General features: G+C 37.4%; 1 protein-coding gene across 4 annotated transcripts in view; it reads left to right on the plus strand.

Moving 5' to 3' along the window:
* LOC123538339 (syntaxin-17-like) overlaps positions 1–12438 on the plus strand; it is a 131749-nt gene that overhangs the window by 20940 nt on the left and 98371 nt on the right. For all 4 annotated transcript variants that reach the window (XM_045322365.2, XM_045322363.2, XM_045322364.2 and 1 more), the window contains exon 3: positions 677–893. In XM_045322365.2, the coding sequence (XP_045178300.2) occupies positions 677–893 (217 nt within the window). The remainder of the gene's footprint in view (positions 1–676; positions 894–12438) is intronic.

Consider the following 12438-nt stretch of genomic DNA (forward strand, 5'->3'; position numbering starts at 1 on the left):
TTAAAGGCACTATAATACAACTTGAAAGAGAGTTCATATAAGGTTGTGTGAAACACCTGTTGTCGGTGGAATTTTCTTCTGAGAAAGGGGAAAAAAACATATTATTTTATGAGGGGAATGGCACCCATAATCGGCCCCAAAAATGGCCAAATGAGTGCCCTGGATCTCCACCAAACTTGGTCTGTACCACCTTTGTAATGTCTTTTTCTAAAATATTTTTATATAGTTCTGCCTGACCCTTATAAGGGGCTTTAGTAGCTGAAAGTAGAAAAACATTGAAACAATTTCACCTGATGAAGCAGATGATGGGTCTTCATCAAACTTGGTCTGTAGCATCTTTGTATAGATTTCTCTCAAATTTATTCTGCTTGTTATGTTTAACCTCTTCTAGGGGTCACCAGAACTAAAAGCAGAAAATTGTTTTTAAACAACTTCTTCTTTTATTTAACCATGTAATGGATCTCTACCAAACTTGACCAAAAGCATCCTTGTATAACGGACCTCTTTTTAGTGCACCTGAGCACAAAGTGATCGCTAACCGTCCGGCGTACGGCCATCCACTTTCCTTTTTATAACATCTCCTCTGAAACCATTTGGTGGAAATGGTTCTGCTTTGTTGCACATAGAGGCCGCCAGGGTTAACTGTTTGATGTGGACCTAAAATTGTTTATTTCAGTTTAATCGACTACAAGACTGGACCAGTCTACATACAGAACAGATTAATGCAACTAGAACCATTCAACAAATCAAGGCCAACATACATGAGATAGAGAAGTCCAGACTTCAAGTCTGTGATGAAGATTTGGAGAAGTTTGACAACAAAATAAATGATATGAAACATAGTGCAATGAAGTCAGTTTGTGAGTTTGTAGACCTGGTACATGGCTATACAGGTAAGCAAGTATTTTTATGCCCCCCTTCGAAGAAGTGGGTGTGTATTGCTTTGCACCTGTCATTCACGTCTGTCGGTCCGTCCATATGCCGACTGTCTGTTCTGCCCAATGCCTCGAAAACCACTCAGAACCTTCAATCTTGGTAGCATGATTTAGATTATTAAGGAGATCACTCCTAGTTTTGGGGGTCAGTAAGTCAAAGGTCAAATTGGGCCTGAACCTTGACCATTAACTTGGCAACCACTTGATCCAGAACCTTCAAACTTAGTAGTATGATTGGGTGAGAGACGACCACTATTGTTTTTGGGATCAGTAGGTCAAAGGTCAAGGTCGTAGGGACCTGAGCATTGAAAACATTTTCCCCTACCATTCTACACAGAATCTTCAAACTGGATAGCATGATTGGGCTTGTTAGCTCACCTGTCACAAAGTGACAAGGTGAGCTTTTGTGATAGCGCAGAGTCTGTTGTCCCTCAGTCCGTAAACTTTTGCTTGTGACCTCTCTAGAGGTCACATTTTTGATGGGAACTTTATGAAAGTTGGTCAGAATGTTCACCTTGATGATATCTAGGTCAAGTTCGAAACTGGGTCACATGCCATCAAAAATTAGGTCAGTAGGTCTAAAAATAGAAAAACCTTGTGACCTCTCTAGAGGCCATATATTTCATGAGATCTTAATGAAAATTGGTCAGAATGTTCACCTTGATGATATCTAGGTCAAGTTTGAAACTGGGTCACGTGCCTTCAATAACTAGGTCAGAAGGTTTAAAATAGAAACACCTTGTGACGTCTTCAGAGGCCAATATAGTCATAAGTCAATAATAGAAAACCTTGTGACCTAGCCATATGTTCTCTATGAAGATCTGATATACTAGGTCAAGTTCGAAACTGGGTCACGTGCCTTAAAAAACTAGGTCAGTAGGTCAAATAATAGAAAACCTTGTGACCTCTCTAAAGGCCATATTTTTCATGGGATCTGTATGAAATTTGGTCTGAATGTTCATCTTGATGATATCTAAGTCAAGTTTGAAACTGGGTCACGTGCGGTCAAAAACTAGGTCAGTAGGTCTAAAAATAGAAAAACCTTGTGACCTCTCTAGAGGCCATATATTTCATGAGATCTTCATGAAAATTAGTCAGAAATTTCACCTTGATGATATCTAGTTCAAGTTTGAAAGTGGGTCACGTGCCTTCAAAAACTAGGTCAGTAGGTCAAATAATAGAAAAACCTTGTGACCTCTCTAAAGGCCATATTTTTCATGGGATCTGTATGAAAGTTGGTCTGAATGTTCATCTTGATGATATCTAGGTCAAGTTCGAAGCAGGGTCATGTGCGGTCAAAAACTAGGTCAGTAGGTCTAAAAATAGAAAAACCTTGTGACCTCTCTAGAGGCCATACTTTTATACAGATCTCCATAAAAATTGGTTAGAAAGTTCATCTTGATGATATCTAGATAAAGTTCAAAAATGGGTCACGTGCCATGAAAAAGTAGGTCAGTAGGTCAAATAATGAAAAAACGTTGTGACCTCTCTAGAGGCCATATTTTTCATGGGATCTGTATGAAAATAGGTGTGAATGTTTATCTTGATGATATATAGGTCAAGTTTGAAACTGGGTCAACTGCGATCAAAAACTAGGTCAGTAGGTTTTGAAATAGAAAAACCTTGTGACCTCTCTAGAGGCCATACCCTTGAATGGATCTTCATGAAAATTGGTCAGAATGTTCACCTTGATGATATCTAGGTCAAGTTTGAAACTGGGTCACGTGCCTTAAAAAGCTAGGTCAGTAGGTCAAATAATAGAAAAACCTTGTGACCTCTCTAAAGGCCATATTTTTCATGGGATCTGTATGAAAGTTGGTCTGAATGTTCATCTTGATGATATCTAGGTCAAGTTCGAAACAGGGTCATAAGCGGTCAAAAACTAGGTCAGTAGGTCTAAAAATAGAAAAACCTTGTGACCTCTCTAGAGGCCATACTTTTGAACAGATCTCCATAAAAATTGGTTAGAACGTTCATCTTGATGATATCTAGGTCAAGTTCAAAAATGGGTCACATGCCATCAAAAAGTAGGTCAGTAGGTCAAATAATGAAAAAACGTTGTGACCTCTCTAGAGGCCATATTTTTCATGGGATCTGTATGAAAGTAGGTGTGAATGTTTATCTTGATGATATATAGGTCAAGTTTGAAACTGGGTCAACTGCGATCAAAAACTAGGTCAGTAGGTTTTGAAATAGAAAAACCTTGTGACCTCTCTAGAGGCCATACCCTTGAATGGATCTTCATGAAAATTGGTCAGAATGTTCACCTTGATGATATCTAGGTTTAGTTTGAAACTGGGTCACGTGCCTTTAAAAACTAGGTCAGTAGTTCAAATAATAAAAAAACCTTGTGACCTCTCTAGAGGCCATACTTTTCATGGGATCTGTATGAAAGTTGGTCTGAATGTTTATCTGATGATATGTAGGTCAAGTTTGAAACTGGGTTAACTGCGGTCAAAAACTAGATAAGTAGGTCTAAAATTAGAAAAATCTTTTGACCTCTCTAGAGGCAATTTTTTTCAATGGATCTTCATGAAAATTGATCTGAATGTTCACCTTGATGATATCTAGGTCTGTTTTGAAACTGGGTCATGTGCGGTCAAAAACTAGGCCAGTAGGTATAAAAATAGAAAAACCTTGTGACCTCTGTAGAGGCCATATTTTTCATGAGATCTTCATGAAAATTAGTGAGAATGTTCATCTTGATGATATCTAGGTAAAGTTCAAAACAGGGTCACGTACCTTCGAAAACTAGGTCAATAGGTCAAATAATAGAAAAACCTTGTGACCTCTCTAGAGACCATATTTTTCAATGGATCTTCATGAAAATTGGTCAGAATTTTTATCTTGATAATATCTAGGTCAGATTCAAAACTGGGTCACATGAGCTCAAAAACTAGGTCACTATGTCAGATAATAGAAGAAACGACGTGATACTCAAAACTGGGTCATGTGGGAAGAGGTGAGCGATTCAGGACCATCATGGTCATCTTGTTAGGTAGATGACCCAGACCACAGGACTAAAAATTGGACAATCCATTATGGGGGCATATTTCTTTAACAAACAGCTCTTGTTAATTTGATTGTTACATAAATTTTCCTATTAAAAAAACTGAACTTAATGTAACATGACCACATAGAGACAAATGTTGTTTATCCAGTTTTCAGACATTAATACTTTAAAAAATTTAGCATCATTTTTATACGCCCGAAAGGACGTATTATGTTATGGTCCCGGTGTCCGTCTGTCCGTCTGAGCCCACGAATGAACATTTGTTGGGTATAGAGAACAATAGGTAACGGTAAATTCTATTCATTCCGTAGTGTTTATTGGGTACTTTTTGTAGCATATTGGGTACTTTTTAACAAAAGAAATACCCAATAAAGGTCCATTTGTAGGAACATCCGTCCGTCCGTCCGTTAGCAATTTCGTGTCCGCTCTGTAACTCTTGAACCCCTTGAAGGATTTCAAAGAAACTTGACACAAATGTTCACTACACCCAGACGATGTGCAGAGCGCATGTTTTGGATGTGTCATTTCAAGGTCAAGGTCACACTTAGGGGTCAAAGGTCATATGAGTGTGTTTCGTGTCCGCTCTGTAACTCTTGAACTGCTCGAAGGATTTCAAAGAAACTTGTCTTGTTGAATGTTAAAGGGGAAATGGGACAGATGTGTGGGTTTTTATATAGGCAAAGAAGGAAAAAATTTAACTAGCGTAAAGAATTTTCTTAAACTTTGCATGATTATAGAGCATCATATTAGAAACAGATTTATGCAAAAACAATTGGGGGTCCCGGTGCTACTTTTTGAGTTATCTGCCACTGAATGCGAGTTTTTTGCTCTTTTAGGTCATTTTCAAGAGCAGATAACTCACGGTAATGGTTAGTTACACTTTATTTGATTTCAGATTAGAGTTTGTTACTTTATTTCCTGCAACTGTACAAAATTTGCAGGAATTCTATGAGACAGATTTTATTCTATAGTTGCTTACGCAAACAAATAGAATATTTCTTCCAATTATGCCCCTTTTTTTCAAGAAAAATGCAGTATGTTTACTCATTGAAACACAGCAAAAAGTTCTGTTTAATAGAATGATTTAAAACTTTGCATAATGACTGGAAATGTAATAACAAAAAATAATCGGAAATGAAATAAGGTTATCTGCCCTTATAAATGACCTAAAAGAGCAAAACACTCGCATTCAGGCGCAGATAACTCAAAAAGTAGCACCGGTACCCCCAATTTTTTTTTGATAAATTTGTTTCTAATATGATGCTCTATGATCATGCAAAGTTTAAGAAAATTCTCTCCGCTAGTTAAAATTTTTCCTTCTTTGCCAATATAAAAAACCCACACAACTGTCCCATTTCCCCTTAAAACAAATTTGCAACTTCAGATGTGTTGAAAGGAATTTTTGGTCCAAATGTATTGTCAACTGGGTATGTCAAAGTGAGAAATTTGCCATCACAGAATCTAATGCTGTTCTTTTGATCTGTGTTAATTTATAATCAAAGTGAGATGTTGTCATACCAATTCACTCATGCCATGATGGTTGTTGTTTGTTTTTGACCGTAGACTTACTTTAATGTCGGTCATTATGTATAATTATCACTGGATGAATTTGCTTTAAAAACCATAATTGTTTGAGCAGTTAGACATTTTTATGCCCCCGAAGGGAGGCATATAGTTTTTGAACCGTCTGGCTGTCTGTCGGTCTGTCAGTCTGTCAGTCTGTCGGTCTGTCCGCAATTTTCGTGTCCGGTCCATATCTTTGTCATCGATGGATGGATTTTCAAATAACTTGGCATGAATGTGTACCACAGTAAGACGATGTGCAGTGCGTAAGACCCAGGTCCGTAGCTCAAAGGTCAAGGTCACACTTAGACGTTAAAGGATAGTGCATTGATGGGCGTGTCCAGTCCATATCTTTGTCATCGATGGATGGATTTTCAAATAACTTGGCATGAATGTGTACCACAGTAAGACGACGTGCAGTGCGCAAGACCCAGGTCCATAGCTCAAAGGTCAAGGTCACACTTAGACGTTAAAGGATAGTGCATTGATGGGCGTGTCCGGTCCATATCTTTGTCATCGATGGATGGATTTTCAAATAACTTGGCATGAATGTGTACCACAGTAAGACGACATGCAGTGCGCAAGACCCAGGTCCGTAGCTCAAAGGTCAAGGTCACACTTAGACGTTAAAGGATAGTGCATTGATGGGCGTGTCCGGTCCATATCTTTGTCATCTATGGATGGATTTTCAAATAACTTGGCATGAATGTGTACCACAGTAAGACGACGTGCAGTGCACAAGACCCAGGTCCGTAGCTCAAAGGTCAAGGTCACACTTAGACATTAAAGATCATTTTTCATGATAGTGCATTGATGGGCATGTCCGGTCCATATCTTTGTCATTCATGCATGGATTTTAAAATAACTATGCATGAATGTGTGACACAGTAAGACGATGTGTCGCGCGCAAGACCCAGCTCCGTAGGACAAAGGTCCTAAACTCTAACATCGGCCATAACTATTCATTCAAAGTGCCATCGGGGGCATGTGTCATCCTACGGAGACAGCTCTTGTTTTAGTAGCAATTTGGGCCACCAGGGCTAAAAATAGAAAAAGCTTTAAACAACAGTCTCCTCCTAAATGGCTGGCCTGATTTTGAAATAATTTTGCTGGGGAACATGGTCACTTTTTCCTATATACTGGAATCCTTAACAATATTCTTGTGTAAAACAGATGGCTTGATTTTGTAATAATTTTACACAAATGATCTTTGTTTGACTCTCTGCCAAGATTTTTCAAATTATTTTGATTTGTCAAAAAACGTGGCCGCCAGGGGGCGTGGTCCCTTTTCCCTATATGTATAAAGTGGAAACCCATAAAATTTTCTTGTATGAAACTGCTGACCTGATTTTAAAATAATTTCACACAAATGGTCCTTGTGTGACCCTCTACCATTAGGCTGTTCATTTTTTTCCCAATTCGTCAGAAAACATGGTCGCCAAGGTCAGTGGTCATCTGTCCGTCGTCCGTCCTCACTTCCCTTTAAACAACATCTCTGAAACCATTTGGTGAAAGTTGATGAAACTTGGCTTGGATGTTCCTTGGATGGTCCTCTTCTAAAGCAGTGCTCATGATGAGTTATTGTGATCACGCTGTGTCTCTGTGTCCATCCATCTGTCCGTCATCAACAATTGTGTTTAAAGACATCTCCTCCAAAACCACTGAATGGATTTTGATGAAACTTGGCACGGATGTTCCATGGATGGTCCTCTACCAAAATTGTTTAAAGGGTTCTGCTTAGTTGCACATAGGGGCTGCCAGAGCTAAAAATAGAAATATCTTCGAACGACATCTCCTCCTAAACTGATGGTCCAATTTTGAAATAATTTCACGCAAATGGTCCTCATGTCACCCTCTACAAAGATTGTTCAAATTATACCGATTGGTAAAAAACATGGGCGCCAGGGGGCATTGTCACTTTTCCCTATATGTATATAATGGAAATTTAAAAAATCTTCTTGTGTGAAACTGCTGGCCTGATTTTAAAATAATTTTACACAAATGGTCCTTGTGCACGGTGGTATGTCCCATGCAAAAACAGGGCCTTTGCAGAATATACTTTTTATCTTTGCCAAATATTTGCCATAACCTTTGCAGAACAGTTGTAGCACATGATTGCTGAATATATTCAGCAGACGAGTAGAAATGGAACGAAACGTGCAACTATTCTGCAAAGCTTTTGCAAATATACACTACGCACACAGAATGCAAATACTTCCCAAACAATTTACAATTCGCAGCTGAAACTTCGGCAAATAAATCGCAAAGTGTTAGCAAAGTAATCGCAAAGTGATAGCAAAGTATTTGCAACTTGCATGCAAATAATATGCAAAGTATTCGCAAATATGTAACAAATAGCATAAAATGAATTTCTGAGGTTCAAAGAAAAGGACTTTGTTTAATATCTGAAAAACAAATGTAAATTCACAAAACCATTTGCAGTTTAAATAACTATTAAAAGTCCATCATTTCAGTGCAGTAGCAATAACTAAAATCATGTAATAATTAATGTAAGTTTCAACAATTGCTTCAGTAAAAAGTGTTTTATATAACTATCATTGATTAACATTACCTTTCCACATGTTGCAATATTCTCTGGTTCTTGGAAGTCTTATTGCTTAACAACATGGTATTGCATTATCCTTATTCAACAAAGTTTATATCCAGAAAAAATAATTAGAATATAATAATCTGTTTAACACAAGTTTGCATCACCAAAATATTTCTACTAACTGATGAGTAAACATTTCCTCACAATATTTTCAAAAATCCTGCCATTTGAATACAGACCAATCAGAAAACAGAATGGTTAATTACTTCCTGTACCTAGAGTCTACCAGGAAAGCAAATTCATCTATGTTAACTATTTGCAAATGCTTTGCTCTTTCATTTCTGTACAAAGTGTTTATTTGCAATATCTTTGCTAACTAAATGAGCTAAGTGTTTGTTTGCAGATGCTTTGCTGTCTGCTAATTTAATAATGTCGTATAGGTCGCAGGAACTTTTTCAGGCAGCAGAATGGGTAGAAAAAGTGCGACCTATACACACCAAAATACGGTAAGTGTTTATTTGCAAACCCTTTGCTTCAGTGTGATACGTTTTGCAGACTGTTTGCAAAAGTCTGATGCAAATACTTTGCAATCACTTGGAATATAGTTTCTGAGAAAACAAATATTTAAAATATATTGTGCAAATACATGACAAAGGGTTAAATGTGTATGGGGTTTAAGACATGCATTTTTTTTTAAGAATAAATTATTTCATGCACACAGCATTTTATTTTGAGCCCTCGACATCATATCTCGTGCGCACGACATCTTATCTCGAGCGCCCAACATCTTATCTCGAACTCATGACATCTTAACTCAAGCGCATGACATTTTATCTCATGCACGACATCTTAATATGTGCGCACAATATCTTTTCTCGAGCGCACAACATCTTATCTCGAGTGCACAACATCTTATCTCGTGCACACAACATCTTATCTTGAGCACACGACATCTTATCTCGTGCGCACAACATCTTATCTAGTGTGCTCGACATCTTATCTTGTGTGCACGATATCGTAACTTGTGCTCACAACATCTTATCTCGAGTGTAAAACATACGGAAAAGTAGATAATTAGGGTCCCGTCTATTCACATGTTATTTAAACAAGTGCAAGTTTATCACATCATTTGGTGAAGTAGTGCACATAATTGGTCATCCTATCTTCAAAATTAAACAGACCTAATTAAATATGCTTATACTGTATGTTAGAATAGCTACAAATCGCAGTTCGACTGATACCATCAAATAGCACATTTTCAGAAAAGTTATAAAATTGTATTCATGAATTAAGGGGACACGGGATATTCTTTGATATGTGGGCAAAGCCTACATATGAAATCTTTATTTTGTCACAGACTTAAATATATTCCTTTGCATCATCACTGAATTTTTGCTGCCTTTTTTTAGCCCACCATCTGATGATTGTGGTCTATTAAAATCACTCTGCGTCCGTGGTCCGTCCATCCTTCATTCCGTCCGTCCGTCCGTTAACAATTTCTCGTTATCGCATCTCCTCAGAAACTACTGGGGGGGGTTTTGACCAAACTTTGTCAGAATGATGTATTGGTACCCTAGTTGTGTCCCTCTGAAAATCAGACTGGTTCAACAATTTATGAGTGAGTTATGGCCCTTTGTTTATTTCTATAATTTATATAGATTTATATAGGGAAAAACTTTGAAAACCTTCTTGTCCAAAACCACAGAGCCTAGGGCTTTGATATTTGGTATGAAGCATCATCTAGTGGTCCTCTACCAAGATGATTCAAATTATTTCTCTGGGGTCAAATATGGCCCCGCCCTGGGGGTCACATGGTTTATATAGACTTATATAGGGAAAAACTTTGAATAACCTCTTGTCCAAAACCACAGGGCCTAGGGCTTTGATATTTTGTATGTGACATCATCTAGTAGTCTTCAACTAAGTTTGTTCAAATTATACCCCTAGGGTCAAATATGGCCCCGCCCTGGGGGTCATATTGTTTACATAGACTTATATAGGGAAAAACTTCGAAAATCTTCTTGTCCAAACCACAAAGCCTAGGGCTTTGATACTTGTAATGTAGCATCATCTAGTGGTTCTCTACCAGTTTTGTTCAAATTATCCTCCTAGAGTTAAATATGGCCCCGCCCCGGGGGTCACTTGGTTCATATAGACTTATATAGGGAAAAGCTTTTAAAATGTTCTTGTCAGTAACTACAACATTCAAACTTGGACCACATGTATATTTTTGAGTGGCAAGATGAACCTTGAGTTGACCTTGATTTTGACCTAGTGACCTACTTTCACATTTCTGTAGCTACAGCCTTCAAATTTGGACCACATGCATAATTTTGTGCACTGGAAAAAACTTTGATCTTTATTTTGACCTACTTTCACATTTTTAGCTCGACTATTCGAAGAATAGTCTAGCTATTCTACTCACCCTGGCGTCGGCGTCGGCGTCACACCTTGGTTAAGTTTTTGCATGCAAGTACATACAGCCATCAATTAAAGGCATATAGCTTTGAAACTTATTTTTTCTTTTTCTAGGTCAATAACCAACCTCTCTGGGTCAAGTCCCATAACTCTGACATGTATTTTGAGCAAATTATGCCCCCTTTTGGACTTAGAAAATTTTGGTTAAAGTTTTACATGCAAGTTACTATCTCCAAAACTAATGCAGATATTGATTTGAAACTTCACATGTGTCTTCGGGGTTATAAAACTAGTTGATAGCAGCAAGTCCCATAACTCTGACTTTCATTTTGGCCAAATTATGCCCCCTTTTGGACTTAGAAAATTCTGGTTAAAGTTTTGCGTGCAAGTACAGACAGCTATTTCTAAAAGGCATATAGATTTGAAACTTATTTTTTCTTTTTCTAGATCAATTACCAACCTCACTGGGTCAAGTCCCATAACTCTGACATGTATTTTGAGCAAATTATGCCCCCTTTTAGACTTAGAAAATTTTGGTTAAAGTTTTACATGCAAGTTATTATCTCCAAAACTAATGCAGATATTGATTTGAAACTTCACATGTGTCTTCGGGTTATAAAACTAGTTGATAGCAGCAAGTCCCTAACTCTGACCTTCATTTGGCCAAATTATGCCCCCTTTTGGACTTAGAAAATTCTGGTTGAAGTTTTGCGTGCAAGTACATACAGCTATTTCTAAAAGGCATATAGATTTGAAACTTATTTTTTTCTTTTTCTAGATCAATTACCAACCTCACTGGGTCAAGTTCCATAACTCTGACATATTTTTTGAGCAAATTATGCCCCCTTTTAGACTTAGAAAATTTTGGTTAAAGTTTTACATGCAAGTTATTATCTCCAAAACTAATGCAGATATTGATTTGAAACTTCACATGTGTCTTCGGGGTTATAAAACTAGTTGATAGCAGTAAGTCCCATAACTCTGACTTTCATTTTGGCCAAATTATGCCCCCTTTTGGACTTAGCAAATTCTGGTTAAAGTTTTGCGTGCAAGTACATACAGCTATTACTAAAAGGCATATAGATTTGAAACTTATTTTTTCTTTTTCTAGATCAATTACTTACACCACTGGATCAAGTTCCATAACTCTGGCATGTATTTTGGGCAAATTATGCCCCCTTTTTGACTTTGAAAATTCTGGTTAAAGTTTTACATGCGAGTTTCTATCTCCAAAACTAATGCAGATACTGAATTGAAACTTCACATGTGCCTTAGGGGTTATAAAACTAGTTGATAGCAGCAAGTCCCATAACTGATATGCATTTTGGTCAAATTATTCCCCCTTTTGAACTTAAAACTCTTTTGATATTTAACCTTTTTAGGTAATATTTTCCTGCCTCTGGGACAATATTTCGAATAGTCGAGCTTGGCTGTCTTACGGACAGCTCTTGTTTAAGGTACAGGCATCAAATTTGGACCATATGCGTAGTTTCGTGTTTCAAAATGAAATTTGACATTGATTTTGACCTAGTGACCTACTTTCACATTTCTCAAGCTACAGCCTTCAAATTTGGACTACATGCATAGTTTTGTGTACCGAAAAAAACTTTGACCTTGACATTGATCTAGTGACCTACTTTCACATTTTTGAAGGTACAGGCTTCAAATTTGGACCACATGCATAGTTTTGTATTCTGAAATAAAATTTGACCTTGATTTTGACCTAGTGACCTACTTTTACATTTCTCAAGCTACAGCCTTCAAATTTGGACCACTTGCATAGTTTTGTGTACTGAAATGACCTTTGACCTTTACATTGACCTAGTGACCTACTTTCACATTTTTGAAGGTACAGGCTTCAAATTTGAACCACATGCATAGTTTTGTATTCCGAAGTAAAATTTGACCTGGATTTTGACCTAGTGACCTACTTTTACATTTCTCAAGCTACAGCCTTC

This window comes from Mercenaria mercenaria, chromosome 18 (assembly GCF_021730395.1).
Source record: "Mercenaria mercenaria strain notata chromosome 18, MADL_Memer_1, whole genome shotgun sequence".
Lineage (NCBI taxonomy): Eukaryota > Metazoa > Mollusca > Bivalvia > Venerida > Veneridae > Mercenaria > Mercenaria mercenaria.